Raw genomic sequence first — 22,546 nt, 5'->3', positions numbered from 1 at the left:
TGGTGCCTCCTCCAACCAGTCATACATCCTTCATCCGTAACAATTGACGAATATCCATTAAAAAAATGTCGAGTTCAGGTCGTCAGTTTGGGTGATTATTAATCATTCTTTCCAATTTTTCGGTATTCAATGAATTCCATCTTCAGACCTACATAGAGAGGAACATATCAGGATACAACTCATGCATCTCACGGCCTATTTCACAAAGTCGATACACTTTTAAGAGGCATAATTAAGTTAGAATGTGATAAAGGGCATGACGTTTTTGCTACTTCATATTAGAATGAATCCTCCAACACTCATACTCAGTGGAATAAAAACAATAAGAAAACTTAAAACACCTAAGCAAGGTCTTCAATATTAAAAAAGAGTTTGAGAAGTAATGTAGAGTAATTAACGTATTATTCGGCATACTTCTTGCATTTTTTCTGACCTCATCGTCTCGACATTCGAAATTATATAGGCTTGCGTGGTTTGCTTATTTTGATGTCACGGCATGCGCAAAGGGAAGCGCAGTTTAAAGGAACGTGCTTCGTGCCAGTGCGGTGGCACGCCATGTTAACGTGCTTGCCGAAGCGTGAACCTCTCCACCCCCACTCCTCTCTTCCCCAATTCACTCTTAATCTCTTCGCATAAGTTCATCGCACCGCACTTCCTCTGAATCTTCCCGGGAAAGAATAAGTCGTGCAATTAATAGCGGCGGAAGTATTCCCAATTTTCTCTTCCAAGGTGAGTGGGAGGGCTTATGGGATAGCCTTGCTTCGTCGACGCCACCTTATACTACAATGCGCCCGAGGGGAGCATTTGACGGCGCCATTTGGAGAAATATGGCGGTGCTGCGTGTCTTTTCGATTATTCATGATGTTATTGTTACCCGTGATAGTCGTGTTTGTGTGAAATCGTTGTTGGAATTAATGCTGTCCATTCCAGTGTACGGGCCGTGATCCATCATAGAGCGATAATGTAGCACGACACGGGACGGATCGCCCCTTCTTTATATTAGTCACGGGAAATTAACTCTGGGTTTTCTCTCAGATATTCATTTTCTCTGCACGAACTATGGATAGCTGCATACAATGCTAACCAGCCAATTAACACCGATTTACTTCGGCAAGATATCCGAAGTAATTTTCATCAGGTTATAGTTATAAAGAGAGCTAGACGAAACGTGTGCAATACAGCCAACGGTTAGCATTTCAAACTTACATTTTTTTACACCTCATTTCAAGATTCTTCATGAACTTCGTAGGGAGAGTGGACATTCCGCGCAAAAAATTTTCGCCATTCCGTGTTGCATGTTCCGATTCTGACTGTAATAAACCGTTGCTACCAAATCGACACCGTCACCATGTTACCTGTCAAATTTTTACGACTGTAAGATTTTAAAAGGATACGGTGCCTGCTTTTTGATTAGAAGTATTCGCTTCAGATATCGATTCCTAAATATTTCCTCATATTCGCATGCATAAGTAATAAAAGACTGCCTCAGTCATATCAATTTCCCTCATTGATTACCAACTGCCAAATGTAAACCGATTTGTTACGGCGAAATGCTGGTAGTTATTTTTCTATCAGGGAATTTCTGTTATCTATCCGAATTCCAATATCTACCCAACGAAAATCTCATTTACAACATGTTGTACGGTTTACATTTAATTCAGAATTGTCAATTCATTTTTCCAAGTTTTCCTTTATTAACTTTTGTGGTGAAAGTGGATATTCTTCGTAAAAACTTTCGCAATTCATTGTTGTGGTTTTCGGCCCATACGCAAATTTACCATAGAAAAAGCATCAAAACCTTTGCGACGTTAACTTTTATTTTTAAAGTTACCGAATGTAATAGCATACTCGTTACTTGGAGAAAGGCCAATGTATTCATGATAACTTACTGGGCTATAATTGAGAGGGGTCTTAATGATTAAAATTGTTCGCAGCCCATTGTTTATCTATTTAATTTTATCCTGTTTGTGGATATTTTATTCTTAAATAATGCCTCCTACCTCTAAAATCAACGTCTTCACCCTGCTATTGTTCACACAGTGCCTTGAATGAATTAGGCTTGATAGCTCGTGCACATCGGCTAAACCTGTATCCATTCACTAGACAGTGTGATTATGACGTGTAATTGAGTGGCTCCGAGAAGGTAGAAGTACGGGAAGAGGATTTGAATGGAAGTCTCCTTCCTCAAGGGCAATGCAACGGTGACGAGCGGATGGCGTCATTATTTATTTTTATTGCTCCAGCTTCCTTCCCCAGTCATTGCCAAGCCATCATCGCAGCATATGTATGAAGATGTAGCTGAATATTTCTTATGCCTGCTTCACAAATATCTTGTGTAAATCTGAATGTTTATGAAGAAGGAATGGAGGCCAGTAAAAATTGCTCTTTATCGAAAATCAGCTCTCGAAAATTGTTTGATTTATTTAAATAAACCTGCAAATTACCAGTTAGGTTACCATCCTTTTTAATTTTCAATGCTGTTCGCACAAAATCATCGTGCTAAAAATCTCATGAGAATAGCTTCGTACCTTATGAAAGTTTCATTGGCCGCTCAGTTCCACACTGCGTAGGTTGGAGAGAGTGATCTTTAAATGTTTTTAAAATATTTTCGATGTTGCATCGTACGACGAGATGCGTTAAAAGGCTCTCTCTAGATGGCGGTGTCGAGGGAATTGCGAAGGAGTTTGTGGGAAGGGAGGGAGGGATGTCCGCTTGCTTGCGCTGCTTTGCTTTTGGGTCGTGGGTGTCGCTCCGAAGGCCGACTGCCGCGATCGCGAGGGCGCAAGGCCGCCAGGGCGTGGCTGCCCACCCACCCTCCTTCCATCATCCCCACCATCCGAACATCCGTGGAACTTACGCCTCCAAAACGTTGACCTTCGAACGACCCTCTGCAAACGTTGCTCTTTTTGCAGTAGCAGCACTTTAAAAGAGGCTGAAGCTCTAGGTCCTCTTTTTCGCTCTAGATCCCATGCAACACCCACGCAGTGCTGAATCGGGGAAGAATAAATCATTGCTGACAATTTCAGCCTTCACATTTCAATTACGAAATACTAGAAAGAATTACCCTTTGTTTGGTTCATCTTTGATGTTTACTGGACGTGGCCCAGGTTTCGTGATGCAGGTGCGTCTTCAGTTGACTGATCATGTATGCATTGGTATTTATATAAACATGGGAGGATGGAGAGGGAATTTGGTGGGAAGAGAAGGGGAGAATGAGGTGGAGAGAATTATATTAATTATTATCTTATGTATTGACGAGTGTCCAATAACCTCTCATGCCCGCAATAAAAAGTTCACCCCAGGTTCAGACCTTTCTTACATGCTGCTGAGGACCCGTCCCTTACACCAAGCGTGCGTCAATCATGAATTTTGGAGCTCTAAATGGAATCTGTATCCAGCGTTATTTCATCATATTACGTATCTATTCTCGTATTTTATGAAGGTTAACTTTCGGCACTGACTTTTTGAGGCAGTATATCTTAGCGCAAACATATTTACTCAGTAAAATTAAATAATACCCCTAAATAATTTTATGGGGTAGATATTCATGTTTTTTGCCGAAAGAAGTCTAGAGGAAGAAAATCAAAAGATAAGTTACTGATCACTAAAAGGCTAGTAAAACTAAAGGGTGACTAGAGCTTCTAGATAATATTCCTTGTCATGAAAATCAATTAATAATGTCGATCACTACAGTTACTCTGCTCATCCTTCAGTATTCGTATAGGAATCAGCTTCAACTTGGACGAAAATTAAGGCTATGATTCTTCACATTTCTCTCAGCAGTTAATTTTGCATAAAATTTGGTTTAAAATTACATCGTTATTAGAAACTAATATATTTTTAGAGAATTTTTGTGGAACTAAGTTTTCGTCGCAATGTCCCCCATTGATTCACCAAAGTCAATTCATGCCTAGACCGTGGGTGCCATCCGCCCATGCATTTCTCTTCACATTATTTCATTTTCCTCTCGCTCATCGCAGCACGCCACCATCGTCCGCTGACTCACCAAATCTCAGTAATTTCCCACCTTCATCCCACAATCACCATCTTCTTCCCCCCACTCTCCATTTTCCACGCACACTGCGAATACCTGTCATTATTCCCATACTGCCACACAAATTCCTCTTCCTATTTCCTGTCATTTAAATGCGTTTTTTGGTCTTATCATTATTCAATTTTACATATGATAATAAAATGGTTAATGTTAGGTGAAGTGATAGAATGACTGAAAAAGAATTGTAAAGAAAAGCACGAGAACATAGAATTGTGTTTGAAATCCTGGGTTACAAATTGAAGAATCAGAGGTTAATTGAACATTTATGTGAATCTGATCGCCAACTGATGAGAGTGATTGTAGGTTGAAGAAATTAAATGAGTTTGATAAAAAGGAGCTCCTTCGGTAGGATCACATTAATCTGGCACATAAGATTTTATGTGAAAATGAATAATACATGTATTAAAACGCAGATAGTTGCTGTATCATAGAGAAGTAAATGTGATGGTTTTTGGTGTGTGATTAAATACGTTACAAGCAAGTGAGGTGTGATGTTTAAGCGTAATCGAGAAAAGGATTATCATAGCCAAGCCACTGTGTTCGCTTCGACGCCTTTCAACTCAATTTACCTCCATCAAGTACAACAGGAATCAATCTTACGCAGGAATTGCCAAGAATGCACAAACCACGATCTGCCTCGGAAAGTTTTTTGTGCATACTTGGCGACAATACTGGATGCAAAAATGAAACCAAACGATAATCTTTCCCCCGAAGTGTATATGCTCAGAAAAGCTAATAATTTTTCTCGATTGATGCAAAGATATATAAGTAATAATAGTGAATATTTTGTTCGTTAAGGATTAATATTCATGTTATGGGGATCTGATTTAACTTCCTAATTGGGAATGTAATCTGTTTGGCATATTGTCTTCGTATTGATTCGACACCATATTTTAAAAACGCAGATCCTAAAGTTATTTTCACAACAACAACCTGAATATTAATTTTTAACCCACTTGTTCATTTGAAAACAAATTGAGCGCATCTCTCCATCTTGTGATTTACTATCTCGCGGAAAGAATGGATTTATCCTGTCGATATATAAACCCTCTGGTCCTTATGACCATCATAAACTTTCGCCCACCTCACCAAGATCAGTTACCCGCACGGAGCGACGGAACCCACGGATGGCGCTGGACGTGAGGTTTTCACCTGTCGCCAACTTTCGCACCTTCGAACCGCGCGAAATCCGTGTCGCAGAATACTAGGGCACTCACCCCCTGCCATTCACCTAACTTTCTTCATTCATCATCTCTCTAACTTCGCTTCCATTTTCCGGAGAAGCCCTATTCAAAGGTAAAGAGGGGCACCACACCTGGCTTGGTGGGCGCATTGTGAGCAACACGTTTAGCAAAAAGGGTCGCTTGCCAAAAAGCTCGTCGGCGCGGTCAGTCGAGGGGTTTTCCTGGAAGAGAATCCTGGGGGATCTAAAGAGCAGAGGGGCGGTAAGGACGTTTGCAGAATGCAAGGAGAGATGTCACGAAAGGGAAGAGGAGACCACGCACGAATGGGGCGAGTCGACGCGAAGAGGAAGTGTTCTTCACCACCCGCTCAAGTTTTCTCGGGCAAATAAATGGTCACACGTAAAATGTTGTCCGGTGAGAATTTTTACACCCCTAAATACATGTAGGTGTTTTTCGGGAATCTCGCTCATTTGTGATACAACCCCCATTGGAGCCCACGTCATAAAAGCACCATTTATTACGTTCGTATCAGAAAAAATTGTGACTCGAAACATGGGTAAATTTGCGGAAAAACTAGCGCAGATTTTGGTCAATTTCAAATTAACGTGAAATTTGTTGATTACGCAACGTCGTAGTCATTTTTTAAAGCAATTTTCTTGTATTTTTTGTTTACTCCAATGGTAATTAATGGGATTACGTAGTAGAAGTAAGTAGGTTTTGTCTAGTACGCCTTAATTTTCTGTAAACGCCCCTGAGCTGCGGAGAAAACGTCGCATTAACTATTTCATTAAACTTTTCGCTATTTTTTTCTGTGAAACCGTGTACAATATTGGATCGAGATAGGTGAAGGATGAGCAGGTGAGCTGAATGGCGAAGGAGGAGCAAAACGGAGTCGGCGAAGGTTACGATGATTCAGGATTAGATCAGACACATAATGCCGCACTTTTTGTCTTCTTGCCTTCGTGGAGGAAGAGCCCTTGGGAGGAATATTCGCGGAAAGATGAAAACCCACCCATGCATCCTTGAGGGACGGGAAGGCAGGTGACAGTACGTCACCCGGATGACAATGACACCACAAGTCCTTGGTTTCCATTTCCCTGACAACGGGCGGGTGCTAGCTCAGCAGTGGTCCTTCCTCCCTGCCTTTAATGTCGATAATAATGCCCTTAAATTCATATGCACCACAAAAACATGCCACCTAGATTTACTCCTCCTTTTCTGTTTTCCATTTCGAATAACGGCTTTAGTGCATAGTGCAAATATCACATTCGTGTTGTGCTTTCATAATTTAAGTTTTTAATTGAAAATGTCGCTTAAAAATCTTGATTACGTATCTTGTAAGTGTTGGGGGATTCATCCATGTGTGAAGTGGCAATAATCATGAACACATATAGCAAATTCTAAGGTACTTATGCCTATTGATAATGCATCGATTTTGCTAAACAAGCTATGAGTCGTATATGCTGTGCCCTTATGTTGTTATTTCTATGTGGCCCTGAAGATGGATTTCATTAAATTCCGAAATTTTAGCAAGGAATCTCCCAAATTGACGAAATACACTCGATATTTATAATGGATTTATTGATCAAGAGGTCGAGGAGGAAGACACTGAAAGTATTGCTGGTAATTCCTGTAATGTGTTTTCATAATCAATTATAATATAATCTATTTACCCCTAATTATGTAAAATACGCTTTCACTGGATTAAAAAAAGTCATACCTCAAATGTATTTCCAACATGATGATCTCGAACGTAAGTAATCCGTTTATTTATGCAAGGATGAATATCACCAAAATTGTCGCCGCACAAATCGATGGCTGCATTAGAAATAGTCTATGATTCAAAATGGCATCCTAAATGTTTGCGTTCACTATCCTATTAGTTTTCCGTGCAGACTATAGTGGCTGGAATCAAATTACCAGGGATCATTTTCCTTCGTGGAGTATGTTCGTATGATTTTTAGGATTAATTAACATAAATAAGCAAATGCTTGCAGACAAATGTGTTTCATCGTCCTGTGTATTTTATTAAACTATCCACAGGTTGGCTTGCACATTTGATAAGATCAAGTACCCGCAATATTTTTCGCGGAAGAATTTCAATGAGTCGTCTAAAGGTTTTTCAATAATGGTTACTTTTGATAATAAATCTTTTTGTTCTTTGCTGCGCATACCCCACTTTTAGCCGTCGTATCGCTCGTTAATGAACATTTATAATAATATCCATAATTTTCAATTTTCTGACCATTTCATCCCATTAATGTGTGTAAAGGATATCCGCCACGTTATCCCGTTAATCGTTGGCTTACGTGCTGCCGTGAATTCAAAGGTCGATCCGCATTGCTTTCGAAGAAAGGCCAGATATTAATCACCGACGTTTATTGTGCTCACCAAGTCGAAGGCGCACGCATCACGTATTTCTTTGTCGACGAAATAAAACGATCAAAAGAGTCTCAGCCCCCTTCGCTGCTCAAGATGAAGGCACAACGACGTATTTCCGTTGACATTGCTGATAGGGAGAGCACGAATTAGTGTTGGCGGTCGGACTTTTTTGTGTGAATGGGCATAGTTTTTGTGACCGTCACTTCAATGACTCTTTCGTCTCTACTCGACCGTTTCGTTTACATTCTCTCATTCATGGATTTGAAGAATGAATCTCGTTGGATATTCCACCGGAATCCATCTGTCCCTAATGGTTACAACCTAATTATTACTTTAACAATGGTGTAGCCGGAGAACATTCGCGTATGTTTGCTGAGTAAATTATCAATTTTCTTCATAATCAATTGTTCGTGCTCACTTGAGGAAGTTGAGATTACTCAGGCGTCTTGGGTTGAGAGCGGAAAGCAAACCTTTGAAAAAGCAGCAACCCCACCGTGATTCCTCACCTGACAGCAAGCAAAGGAGGAAGGGATTTGGGTGAAAAAATACTCATTTTGCTATTTTTAAATTCCTTTTAGAGCTGATTACTGTTTAATCAATGGGGAACAATATCGCTTGGCATTCATTCAATTCTTATTTGTAATACTTTTGTAATTTACTTTGTAATACTAAGTTTGTGCTGCTATTTGATTTTTTCTCTTTCGTCCACTCCGCGATTTTGTTTCAACGTATTTGTTGGTTTGTCATATGTTGTGGTAGCCGTAATTGTAATGAAAGGTACAATCTATGCCAACCGAGTATGATTATCATTTACATACAGTCTATATCACAACCATGCAAATACAGATCGTGTAACTGAACTATGACATTTCGCAATTCGCGAAGAATGGGTCCCTCTACTACTAGTTATCAATAATCTTATTCTAACAATAGTAAGATTGCACATTGAAAGTGTGTATCCCTGAAGTTAAAAACACAAATTGTAACTATGTATGATTGCTAAAAATGTCTCTGATAAATATTTATATTTTGGACTCGCGTAGAATATTAGCAAACGAAGGCATGGACTAGTTGACGATCCTTGCTTGAATAGGTTAATATCGGTGAGATCTTCGCGAATGGGGAGGGATTTGAGGGGTTTCAGCCTCCTCCCCCAATTTTTGGCAGATACTCTTAAGATCACTTCCGCTGGACCTGTCACATTTCGTCTTTTTTCCTAACTAACTCTCAACTTACTTATACTAAATTGTAAGTTGCAGTATTCAGATATGTATGTAGTAAACCTCGGCAGAAATCGTTTTCGGAATGGAGCTACATGATGTCGCATGTGTCTGATGATGTGTTTTTTTTGTGTTGCAGCGGTGAGCGATGGGGATGCAGAGGGCCGTCGCCTGCACTACCGCACCCCCTCCTCGCCTTTCCCCGGTCACCCCGACGATGAGATCGAGTTCGCGGGCCTCCCATCGGACGAGGCGCCGGCGCCTCCTCCCCAGGAGGTCCGCATCGAGTGCAACAACGACGAGATAAAGGTGGCCATCCGCCCGGCGGCCGGACGCAAGTTCGACGGCATGGTGTACCCCAAGGGCCTCTCCAAGAACTCCAGCTGCCTCGCAGAGTTCCTCGCCGAGACGCCACCCATCAAATACGTCCTCCCCCTCAGATCCTGTAACACAATGAGCACGGATCTGGTGAGTCTCATGTTTTGCATGCTCTAGCTTCATAGGCAGCTTGAATTCATTCATGTGGTTGGCAAGTCTTGCCTTGTGATTAATGTGTAAGTATAATTTGTCCGTATGCGTAACATTTTATGATCGTGTGGTGTGCATGTGGGAATCTCTCCCATGCTGGTGATTCATCACCCCCTGCCAAACACCCTAGAGGCGACTCGCAGGGTATTATGCAGATGCAAAGGAGCCGAAACTAGAATAGCCAAGGGCGTAAGAGAGCGATGGGAGCTGTCCGAAATATGTGGGACATCACTGTAACAAATTGCTCCTCCCCAAAATATAAACCCGCCACAAGTGTACACCCCGCAGTTGCTTCCCTCCCCCTTAATTTTTCTGCAGCCTTGAAACCATACCGCCGGGGCAACTCATCCACATTTATCTATGATTCCCAACTATAGTTCTGTAAAGTGCCTAAATTTTTGCTATTTCTATAGCGTCCATATGGAACCATTTGCCTCTTTTTCGTTATTTTTCTCTATCAGGATTTCTACGGCTCGGAGATACAGTCTGAGTTAAGAATTAATGAGCTCTTGCACTGAGCTATCATTGACTGCACACAAACGGATATCACTTCGACAAGCAACCTCACAAGCAAGTGTCCATTCTGAATATTGTCACCCTAGCTAGAATGGCAGGTTTGGATCTAGCGATGGAGAAACTAGATCGGGTAGCCTCTAGCGTTGTGGTCAACCAAAATGAGCAGGAAGTACACCGCTGCTGGTCTGAATTCAAATCCACGGGTATACTCCTCTGGTCATCATAAGTATATAATCATACAAAAGAACTCGAGTATGGCAAAGCGCGCAAAGTGTTACTTTATTTTGGAAGTTCGCACCATCTTTCTGGCAAGAATAAACCCATTTACAAAGACTTGTCCACCACTTGCAATAGAGAATTTAGTCTCGAGCTTTTCAGTGATCTTCCCCCAATCCATAACGATCCAATACTGTTTGAATTTTTGCATGTCTATTAATACGCCACAGTCTACGATCTAATGCTTCTCTAGCGTATTACGGAGTTGAGGGCTGCTCAGATCTTCCACCAGGCGCCAATAACTTACATTGCCGCCTACGTTTCCGAAAACGAGTCGTTTTAGGAGTGGCAGAGGAGGAGAAGTTCTGAGACTCCAACAATTGGGACTCTAGAGTGGATTTCAGTCTAGCAGTCAGTGCATCGTTTCTGAGCTCATCTGTGTTTTTCGCCCATGAAACTCTTTAACTCACGTTCTCTCTAACTGTGGTAATACGTATTCATTAGCTTTTCACTGCTTTGTTACTCGTATTTCAACCCAAGTTCAAACTGTTGAGATAAGCATTCAAAAATATGAAGTGGGCTGATTGCAATGTTTTTGTGGTAAAACTTAAAATAAGGAGGTCAGACTGCTTTGCAGCCATGCAGTACCGGCGGTATACTCTTACACTTCCCGCAAACCTTATCTGGAATCAAGTTTCATCGGGATAGAATCTATTCTTCATGTCGTCTCGCTGATTACGTTTGGATGAATAGCATGAAATGGCCTTTGAGCAAATCACTATTGCATGCTCATAATAAGGTGAAGAATCCTTGCAGATTACGTTGTTATTTCATCAAAATAAGGCGTCAAATTTTGCCTCCCATAACTGGAGAGAACTCTTTTATTTATACATCGGCACGCGATGGTCGTTTCAACTTCCTTGATGGCCACTGACCTTAAAGGAGAGGCTATATACCGTACGCCGGAATCCGAGATACATAAGATGATGATGGTGGCTGAAACCTCTTATACGAGATCATCCTCCCACGACAAAACCTGCTCCAAATGGGCATCATCTTGTCGACCACCCACAAGTCCACGGAATATCCTTAATCCGTCGGCCGTTGTCGAGGTCACAAGGGTTCCGTCTCGCTAGCCGAGAGGATCAGGTGCCAGCTACGCTCGTCATCTACGCGTGGAAGTTGGCAGTGAATCGTTGGTTCACTGTGCCCTTGATTAATTCGAGGCGCTGTTGCAGCGTAAGAGATTAAATTTGATCTGCAGATCAGGATTAAATTACCTGAACGTATTTGAGAGAGCTTCAGTTGATGCTTCACAGCGATTTTTTCACTGCGGATTTGGACGTTATTTAATACTTTCCAAGCGAGGTAATTGTATAAAATCTCGGTCTTAAATTTTTATTATCGAAGAATGCTGATGAACGGTGATAGTGTTTGAGTCTCCTTGAATGTCAATGACTCCGTGTTTTGACCTTCCATTCTTTGTTTGTGCCTCTAACAGAAGTGATCCTTTTTTCGTCCCTAACACTAATGCGAAATCACCTTTTACCACCAAATTCGCTACTTTTTCTCTTTCATCTATTATTTCCGTGATGCGGTGGGTCATCATCTTCTATTTACGACGATTACATAATGCTAGAATATATGGAAATGAACAATTACCTCAAGTATTAGTTCTGCATATATTATTGAATCCCCGGATACAGTTGACGATACGAATGCATGTGTGTGAAGATGTGGTGGAAATAATGGTCTTCAGTAAGTTTAATTGCAGGGGATGGTATTTCTATTTTTTGCATGCTTAACGTATCCGATGGTAAAAATAGTTGTGGAGGAAGTATGCCTATTCAAAGTAAAGTTTAATTACTATTTTTAAGCGATAAATGAGATAGTGCTCTTCGCTACCTGCGAAAAATTATATTTTTGAAGAACCATCCGAATATACGATCATTCCATTCTCCTTAAGTTCCCTAATATAAATGATGTTGTTAATCCTAGTTTCGGATTTTTAATGCCAGATAATTTTTCATTACAAATGCCATTGTGTCCCTCGAAATCGAAATTTCGAGGGAGACAAGTTTGGGCAATTACATCTAAGGTCTGTCCCTATCTCCATCTGTGCTACTAAGCAAAATGATGGAATTAAATCATCACTGTAACTCCTGTTCTTTACATTATTTTTTAAATATCTGCAAGGCAACTCTGGCAATTTTAATACAATATAAGTCATTTCTGATCCAGATAAAATACAGGCCCAAACTGGGTCCCTATTTCTTACGCAATAAAACTCCATTGCATATTATTCTCCCCATTTAGTCTGTGATCGACTTCCATGCTGCCGCCGAAATAGACAAATACTTGCGATATAGCTTTCAAATTATTAGGTATTATACCCATTGTGGGCCCATATTTTTTGTGAGAACGTGGAAGCGAACCTTTTTTTCTTTGACGCCCAATTAGATCATTACGATATAGCATCGTTATTTTTGCTCGAATTCTTTTCGCACACGCTCCGAATTCCAGATTATAATATCAGTGGTTTCGTGAGGAACGCTGTAATATTGGTGCTGATCACTCAGTCGTAGAGGTGTCTGTGTTATGTGCGCATGTTTGGGCAAATATCTTCGGCGAATTCTCTAAAATTGGAGGAAAAAGTGAAAACGGGTGAATTCCTTGTCTTCGTCACAGTGAGGGAAAACCTAATATTGGAAAATTTCATTTCCAGTGACAAATTCCACTCTCCGGTTGGGAATAGAAAGTTTCATAGACTCCGTTCTGTCACATTAGGTTAGAGATGCGCAACTGGCTGATCATTTCATCGCGTTAATGAGGTAGCTGTGCAAATTTTAGATGATTTTTTTTTAACTTTTCAAAACTGTTGATCAAACAAGAATTCAGAGCGTATCGTGTGATGGCGTGAATCGCATGTACGAATACGCAAATGCATGAACAAAAGTTGGAAACATAGCCCCTGCTCTAATTCTAAAATGATTTCACGCGCAATGGAAAAAAATCGAAGATGCTCAATTTCGTGCCCGGCGTAATACGTCCTTAAAAATATTGCACAGCCGTTGAGGAAAGCCTTCTCCGTTCTCTTCCACACCCGCAACCCCTCCAATCTTTTCTCGTCCTTCCCCAGCGTCCAAGTTTCCGCGCCAACTTCCAAGCCACTTCTTCACTCGCCTTTTCGATAAAATTGTGCATACGCAGCGATCGTCTATCATCACCGCCTACTTTTTCACCAACATGTCGCCCTTTTGGCAACGCATATCTCTTCGACTTGTTCCTATCGATATACATCTCAATGATGTGCAACTTCGTGTACCATGTAAAACGTCTAAAATCATTGTCATCCCTCCATGGGCAAGATAAGACGCAACGTATCCTCGGAGCGAGGATGTGCGATTGTATCACTCAGTCGTTGTCCTATCTCGCTGGTTCGCGTGTGATTACAGCCAGGGAACGAATATATTTGCTTGCATTCGAGTGGAGTATACTTGATTTCGCTTCCCTACGTATCAGTAACGCTCTTCAAGCGACGATTGTTGTCACTCCTGGTGATAGTAATACGATTTCCACCTAAATATATTGGAAAAATCTGTAATAAAAAAATATTTGCCGTCACCATCATAACCATCTCTATCAACAAATGGTGAATGGGATTTCGCCTCCTCAAAATAACATTAAAAAAACTCCCGCAACCATCCTCTACTGATAATTTAAGTAAAAAATGTGTCCCGGGTGAGGATCCAACTCACGACCTTAAGATTATGAGACTTACGCGCAACCTACTGCGCTACCGAGGCTTGCAGTAGTAAGTAAATAGTTTTGTAATCCTAAATGGAATGGAGCGAATGGAAATATGCCTTACGAAGCGATGAGTGAAGTGTAATTCAGGCGGAGAGATAAGTCGGGGTGATCTGCGGAACTAATTTAACCATCTTTAACCCTCTCCTCCATTTAAAATTTGCTGACCAAATTTGAAGTTTTTAATTGCAGAAAGACAAAATTCTCGTTTAAGAAGGCGCATCACTTTCGTCACATTTCGTCTTTTTTTGACAAATTTCTCTTTCATAACTTTCGCTATCATCTTGATATCGATTGCACATAAGTTAGGACGATTTGGGTCATGACCCTTCTCGATCCATTGTATAATTTTCAATTTCAAGAGGTCGAATAATACCAAGTAGGAATTCTCAGTGTAGGTACGTATATAGAGTGGGCCTTTGTAAAAATTTCCCTTTGTCTCAAAAACATTGAAATTCTGCAATTTAAGGAAAATACTGAGGCAAGGTCGTGGCCAGGATGTTTCTTTTTCGGGGGAGGGGGAAGGAGAAATTCATTTAGATTTATTCGATGGGGGCACACCTGAAATTATCTCCCGAACATTTCGAGGGGGGTATTAGAACTCCCCCTTCCCTCTGCCGCTGGATACGGCCCTGAACTCTAGACTCCGAGACGCAGAGGCCGGAAGATCCCAATGTCTATTGCCGTCTGTTTCATGTTAGTAGGCCTGTTTTTGTGAATTTTCTTATGGGGATACGTTGGAATGTATAAACTTCTGAGTTTATATGGTCTAAGGCAGGAATCTCCAATTATCTAGGCTACATTCCAAGTTCCGAATCGCCCCGCGGGCCGGATAGCAAATTTGCCGATGACTGAAGTATTCGATACCAACGTCTACTGAAGTATCCGGTGGCGTATTTCTCGTCTGCGAACAGTTGAAGGCGACTATGACGTGTAGTACAGCGCTGCAATGCTCCGAGCGGCGTCTCACAGAGTCTTAAACGAGCGAGAATCGCGCGCTACTTGAAACGAGTGCGCGGGCCGGATCCGGCCCGCGGGCCGTATTTTGGAGACCCCTGGTCTAAGGTATCCCCGTAAGAACTACTTAAACCAAACACTTAGACCACGTAAACTACTGAGTTCATATAGTGTAAGGGGGGTACCATGAAATTTTTCGGTTAATTGTGCGGCTAATATTTTTGTAGTATCGTGAATTTTTATCTAATAATTGTTTAAGTTATGAAGAAATTGCTAATGATGGTTCGGGAGCCGCTTCATACAATTTTATCTAATAATTTAGCTCGAAATTGCGCATCTTCGAAGTGAATGTTTTTCTCAAACGCGCGTGTAGGTACTCATTCTAGGATAAGAGCAGGGGCTATTTTTCCACCTTGTTTTCATGTATTTGCGCATTCCTACGTGCTATTCAAGGCGTTGCATTGGTTGGAGCGTTAGGGCAGACAAAGGCATGGAAATATATTATCCAGTAGACAAAGGATGCGAGTAAAACTGTTAATTGCTAGCTAATGCACACATAACTATCGCAATAAGTATGTGGCCTCGGTAGCGCAGTATGCAGCGCGTAAGTCTCATAATCTTAAGGTCGTGAGTTCGATTATCACCCGGGTATTATTTTATTTTAATTATGAGCAATAATAAAATGATACGGATGGAAGTGGGTTTTTCTGAGGGTGTAAGGAATGAGGAAGTGCTGAGAAGAGTGGAAAAAAGAGAAGAAACCTTAAGGAGAAGACGGGACAACTTAGTTGGCCACATTATGAGACATGATGGCCTGATGAAAACAATTTGTTTAGTACAGGTGAAAGGGGAGAGAGTTTAAAGCCTCTAATGAGTTTCAGTGTTCAGGATATTAATGATGTATTAAAGAAGAAACATGCGTCATAATGAAAAGGCTAGCATGGTAATAATATGTTTTATTTGCCCAAAGACCAAGGTATAAGGCACGGTATCTGTCAAGGTATAAGGCACGTCAATCATAAACATAAGTTACTCAACAAAACATAAAATCAGTCTACACAGATATCACATAATTAACATTCAGAACAAAGAGGGAAAAAAATGTAAAACATTACATCAAGCCCTTCCTTAACTCACATAAGTATTCCTCCAAAGAATAATAGGAACCTAGTAGAAGGAACCTTTTTAATTGCATTTTAAATCCATTAAATTTTTTAATATTTTTAATATCAGGAGGAAGTTTGTTGTAGAGTCGTATCCCCATTTCCCTAGGGCCAAGTTTGTTAAAGTTTGTTCTTGTATTAGTGTAGTGTATGTCGTGTTTGCATCTCGTGTGATGGGAGTGATGGCCACTATTAAGGGGAAAGCTTACAATATTTGGTTTTATCTACAACACTGTAATCATTATGTAAATGCAAGGAAGTGGTAGGTGGTGGCATATAGGAGAGAGGAATGGAGGGCTGCGTCAAACCAATCTTAGGATTGTTGAGTATTGATGGTGGCATATTTTGATGGATTTCATTGGCAATTGGATATTGATTTATAGAATTCCCTTGGTACATAATCTTCCCCAGGTTATTTAATCACGTTCGTGAGAAAAAACAACACCGATTTAGTGGCAGTGGGTGTGAGTGCGCAACTGAAGCAACTAGACTGGATAAGGGAGAAGTGGCGGGATGCTTTGCACCGATCGCACGATTGTTTTATTGCGAATGAGTGGAGTGTCCCCTGGTCCCTCTGTGGTCTTTTGCCTCCTGCACTTCCCTCGCCCTTTCTCCTCCGCAATTTCTTCTATTCCGGCGGCGCGGGTGGAATTCTTTCCCGATGATCCGATTTCCTAGCCTTGTTCTCATCGCTCCAACTTTCCATCCGCCTCTGCCCCTAGATCGCATTCCTCTCTCTCATTCCCTTTTCATCTCCTACAACAACACAATACAATAGCCTCAATCCGCACAAACACAAGATTGAACTGGACGCCCGAAACACGATGACCCAGCCAGTTGAAGTCGTCTGCTCCATTGGAGAACAAGAGAGGCCTTTTCATCGAAGCCCAGTTTCACATAGCCGTGAAGGTTTGAAACCAAAGCTCAATATTAAATGATCGCATTGAAAATGTAGAGAATCGTTTGAATTAGGGATATCATATACCTAAAAATCCTAATGTTTTCAGTTTTTATATCCAGCTTAATTACTAGAGAAATTGAATAGTAGTACAGGAAGGAGAGGCAATGACAGTTTCCACAATTATTTATTGATGCGACCGGTTCGGATACAAAGAATCATAATTTATATTGAAAATGATCGCATCGTAAATAACTGTGAAACCAGTACTTACCTTTCCTATCTGAACTATCATGAAAGAGTAACATCATGTATCGCCAGTCACTATTGAATGAGTTGAATACTCAACTGTCAGTTCCAGGATTACTTTCATTGCGTGTTCGTGCTTATATTTTAATTAAAAAGTTACTGTACTATCACTGGGTTGGAATCACTTATTAAAGGATTGAAATCACCTCTCCTTTTAAATTTTTATCATCTTTTGTTAAAATTAATCTCGGGAACATTTTCCATTTTTTCTCGTGAAAACGTAACAATTGAAGTAGTTGTAGAGTATCTTTTCTGGTTTTTATCCTTGAACACTGCAATGTATGTTTTCGCTCCTTTCAAATCGCAGGTTTTTCCCCATCCGTATAAGATATTTGTATTGTAAAAAAGGAAGAAATATATTTACTTCCCGATCAGTATATAAGGCGCCAGCCCTGCTTGAATTATTTATTAAGCTCTGATTATGATCTAATTCAAGGATTGACAACGCTCAGGGTAATATAGCTTGGCGGGAAATTACGGCGGAAAGTATTGTTATTCATCATGGCTATTGATTTATTATGCTTTTGATATCAAACATTTCAGTGGTAATGCCATACGAAAGTCGCTCCAACTACTTCGGTGGCCTTCACTCACGCATAAAGATATTTTCCTCGTCCCAATTAACCAGTTTGGAAACAGCAATTGCTCATGACTTCTTATCGCTGCGAAATCACCCAATGACGCTTTCATTTCTTGCAGCAACCTTTTGGGATACTGAGGTTGCTTTCTTTCCACGGAAAGATGGTTATTTTCGCTGTTTTTGTTGCGGAATGAGGGTCTCAAGGACAGAGTCCTCTGAATTTTGCCCCTGAAAAAGTCTGGTCGCGGAGGCAGGTAAGGAAAGAAAGGGATAGGAACATGGAATAGAAAAAGGACATGGACAACGGTGCTGTGGTAGATGGAAAAAGCCAGAAATCAGAGGGTAAAAATGCGGCCTGACTGGGACTCGAACCCAGAACCATTGCTCTGAAAATAATCAAGTTTTTTGTATTATTGGATGGTTGAAAAGGAACACAGAAAGTAGATGAATTTCTCGAATGGATGTTTGGGATTCGGAAAGTTACTAAGGACAATAAATCAGGGGAATTAATCTTATTATTCAGAATATTATTAAGGATGAACATACCAATGGTTTGCAAATTTATATAATTTATGATTTTTTATATTTTCTTTTTCCTCTTATCTTGACCTCATGTAATTAATTATAAAATAATTATTGAACTTTGATGCTTTGACACTGCTTCAGATTCCATTCCAGATTATGGCCTTAATTATATCTACATTTTTGGAAACCGTATGCATCAATAATGAAATAACCTTATGACGCAGCCTGTTCTAGCAGCCACCTTTTTTGTGAATAGTTGGATTCGAGAAATTGTTCGTGGTGAAACTAATACATGCTTCCCCCTATGTTTCAGAATCTATTCTAGTGAGCAATGTAACTATTTTCTCAGTAAGCACATAATATATCCCGACTTTTAAGTTATATTGAAAGCACCTTATGACTGGTGCCTCGTTCGTTTTTGTCGAACTTACACGGGTGTTCTATACCTCCTTAGATCTCCAGGCCGTCTTCAAATATTAGATACAGTTAACATTATAGTTCATCAGCTCTGTCTATTTCATAGTATATTTCAATGCCTTTCATCTTTTCCAACGCTCCGACCAATCCTAATGAGTTCAAGTCCCAAGTCTTGTTGTTTCGTAATCACTATCGAAGCACAGCATTAGCAAATGATTTGTGAGGTGCCTTCGAGCATGGTTGCAAAAGTGTACACGCAAAAGGAAGGCATCAAAAGCATTATTTAACCTGACCGGGGTTGAAAACTTCATATAGCTGGTAAAATGTTTGACCAAAAATCGGGAGATCTGGGTTCGAATCTCAGTCCAGTTACATGATTTTTTTCTCAGCGAATGTCTTCTTTAGGAGTTTATTAACTATGGCAGTAATTGAATTTTCTCCATTTGTATCTATTCAATAAATGTTTGAGCGGTGGGAATTTCCTAGAGGGATGGAACATCAGAGAATTTAGTTCCTTTTAGATTAGTGCTAATAGGGTATCAATGATATCAATGAAAAATATCCTCCATATCTCGAATGAAGAACCGTGAAGTCGACGCCAATAGTATTATGTAAATATTCCTTGATTCTGTCGACTTCTTCACGCCCCCGTAAGCCACAAAACAGTCCCGCGTTTGAATTAACATCCGGTGCATTGAAGGTCAGAAATCTTGGAAACGTCCTTACTCATCCTGAGTCGTCTGCAGCTAATTGCTTTCGTCAAGGGCGAAGGGGAAGTCATCCGTAAATCCTATCTTTCTCAACGAATCTTAATGGGAGAAAGCCTTCAGCTTGATCCGTTTGAGTAAATTTATGCTCCTTTCAAAATTCTATTCCCCATTCAGAAGCATTACCTATCGAATAATAAATAAACCTGGCGTTATTTTCATGGGAAGCTGGTCCTCATAAATGTTTAGGAAAAGAAACCACTGATTTCTATGAGGGAGAAAGTAAGAAAAGGTAGCCAAAAATCGGACAAAATCCGGAAATCGCACTGCTAATGCCTTTCATCGGCAATGCTTATTACAACCAATTGTCTGTTTGTATGAGCGCTGTCTAACAAATTTCGGCTGTGAGATATGAAAGCCCTCCAGCGGAAAAAGCCCTCCATGAGGGAATAAATCTTTCGATTAATCAATGTGAACTCCCCCCCGAAGCCGTTTTCTGCCTGCGCTCCTGGGTCTTCGCCAATGCATATTCATGTGTACGTAACTGTTTCTTTCAAATTAGGTACTCAAAAATTTACTGCATTCGTGACTATTCTCGTAACGCATTAATTTTACATGGTCACCAGCGGACCAGTTGTATAAATTTCACTAGCTCCATGTTAGCGAACATTGTCGTCAGGGGGGCGTGTAGATCCTATCGTCCCAATGCTATTGGTGGGAAGGGTTAAGACGACGTGCGTCTGTAGTGGACGAAGAACTCCCTCGTGACGGATCCTTCCGTCCTAGGTAATTGTGGGAACGTCGGCTCATTTGACGTCTCCAAGGTCGCGGGGCGAATGGAGACCCCTGCGATTACCGCCAAGGTTGTGTCCCGCCTTCGGCATAATGAAGACGATGCTTCCCACACCGCTGTCGCGAGAGCTGCATCTTTCCCACGTTTTGCTGGATCACTATAAGTCATCTCCAAATTCCCGTCACCCTGATGAGTTTCATGCGTAGTGGTATACGTGCGATTCAGCGAAGCTAATTGTACCTTCCCTGCTACCCTAAAATGTTGTCATCAATTAACCATTGAATGTTTACGATATACACCTCTTGTCCCCTCTCCCCAAATCGAACATTGCTTTTCAACTCGCTATAATGACTATTCCCTTTCATCATGTCTATAAACCCTTTTGTCATCCTGCTTCCCCACCTTACTTACCCAACATTCTTCCCTCCATTACTGTTTTTAACATCCCCTGTCCGCTCGACACTCGCTCCATCCTTACTTTCTGTCACCCCCATATCTCATCTACCCACACCCACCATGTCCAACACTTCGCCGTTCCTCTTCCTACCTTTCCGCTTCACTTTCTCCATTCTTCTCCACAACCGCTCTTCGAACGCCTCCGGTTTTATTCTCGTCCTCCATCCTCATCGTTTAATTTTCCGACCGCGCTTTAATCCAAGGTAGACTCTCCACTAGCGAAGTAATATTTTAAATAATTTTTTAGTGATTTGTCCTTAATTCTGTATCTAGTTTTTCTACGTTACTTATCCGTCTTATATGTGGCCAGTCGCCGTCCAAACTTCCGGTCTCCACAATTCAAGACGTTTGGAAATTAGTTCTCGGTCACGCGAATCTCAATCGTGTATTCAGTTTAAATAGTGAATGCATGTGACGTGGGACACAATGAAATCAAGCAATTTATGTAAGGTGCGTTTGCTTCCCCTGTCAACTGAAAGTTTCAGTCGGCACTTATTGCGATTTTGCTTCGATAAACATTTGGACCGTCCCGTTTCGGCGACATTCGCTTGCCCTTCGAGTAGGTAATCTCCGAATTTGCATTCCCATGGAAGACATTGTGAGGGGAGCCAATCTTTTACGTGCTTTCTTTGGCCTTGCATTTACGACATAAGAGACCGTTTGCACACGCAATGCTTCTGTGATGAGTATTCGCGCAAGAAAGACATATTCTGTTTGTGAAGTCACTCGCTTTCTTGGCAAAGATCTACCTTCCATCCGATGACAATACCTACGCATGGCAAGGCGTCTTCCCCGTCTCAGTAAAGCCACGATTTTTATTATCCAAAGGAAAGGAAAAAGTTGCGTCAACTGGCAGCGTGGACCAATCACAGGAAGCCTCGTCGGCGCCCCCCTCCCCCTGCCACTTCTCACCCTCGCTCGAGTTAGCGATTCCGTATTCGGTATGTCCCACCCATTATTTTCCGAATCTTCGCGTGGGCACTGCATAAAGTTGGCGGTCGGCCACCATTCGACAGGCTAGGAGACTGACTCTTCGTCCTCCGCGTTCAGTGCTGGCGTCTGCCGGGACGCCACCCCAACAGCTTCTTAAAATGGTCCTGTAGAGTGGGCTGGCTGGCGACCCGTGGTGCGTGGGGTTTTCGCAGAAACAGGACACGTGCGAGGAAAATAAAAGTTGAGAGGGAAAAAATGCTTAAAATTAAAGACAAGATTCGCGAATTGCAGGATACTCTATTATACCACGAACGCATTAGTAATTGAAGCCTCACTCGCTCAGTAGGTGATTCAACCGGATAGAAACCCACTTAGAACTCAGAAGACATGATCGAATTTGAAGAAGCATGGCTTAGCATTATGACACGACAATATCGAAGGTATTTCTCCTTTCAAATTTAGATCAAAAATTGTAAACATGCATTTATCATTTATTTTGCTATTCATAGTAATTTGGACGGTTCACATTAAATAGTAGTCCGCAGCAGAGGCGCAGCTAGAAATTAAGGCTAAGGGGGGGGGGGGGGTGGTTTAGGCGCAACTTGATCTGGGGTGTGTGGTATATCCGCCAGGATAAGCGGGAGGTGCGGGGAGCCTCCTCCAGAATATTTTTAGGATAAATGGTTCACAATGGTGAGTTTTATGGCTTTCTGAGGGATATTTTATCAATCCTTTCACTCCTCTAAAAGTATATTAATCAAATGAAGTAAATGGATTAAACTTAAAAGTTTATCTGAGCTATGGGGGGGAGGGTTTATCCCCCAAAACCCCCCTCGCTGCGCCACTGGGCCGTAGAGAGTTCATTTCAGCCCCGTAGTTGTTTCTTCAATCAGTATTTGTA

General features: G+C 41.2%; 1 protein-coding gene and 1 non-coding gene across 4 annotated transcripts in view; one reads left to right on the top strand and one right to left on the bottom strand.

Moving 5' to 3' along the window:
* Nucleotides 1–22,546, top strand: part of LOC124165778 (cuticlin-4) — a 261,659-nt gene that overhangs the window by 225,754 nt on the left and 13,359 nt on the right. For all 3 annotated transcript variants that reach the window (XM_046543272.1, XM_046543270.1, XM_046543273.1), the window contains one exon: nucleotides 8,980–9,308. In XM_046543272.1, the coding sequence (XP_046399228.1) occupies nucleotides 8,980–9,308 (329 nt within the window). The remainder of the gene's footprint in view (nucleotides 1–8,979; nucleotides 9,309–22,546) is intronic.
* Nucleotides 13,834–13,906, bottom strand: Trnam-cau. Its single transcript has one exon. It is a non-coding gene; the product is annotated as a tRNA-Met (tRNA).

This window comes from Ischnura elegans, chromosome 9 (assembly GCF_921293095.1).
Source record: "Ischnura elegans chromosome 9, ioIscEleg1.1, whole genome shotgun sequence".
Lineage (NCBI taxonomy): Eukaryota > Metazoa > Arthropoda > Insecta > Odonata > Coenagrionidae > Ischnura > Ischnura elegans.
Note: the sequence above shows the minus strand (reverse complement) of the source record. Positions and strands in the feature narration are given on the sequence as shown.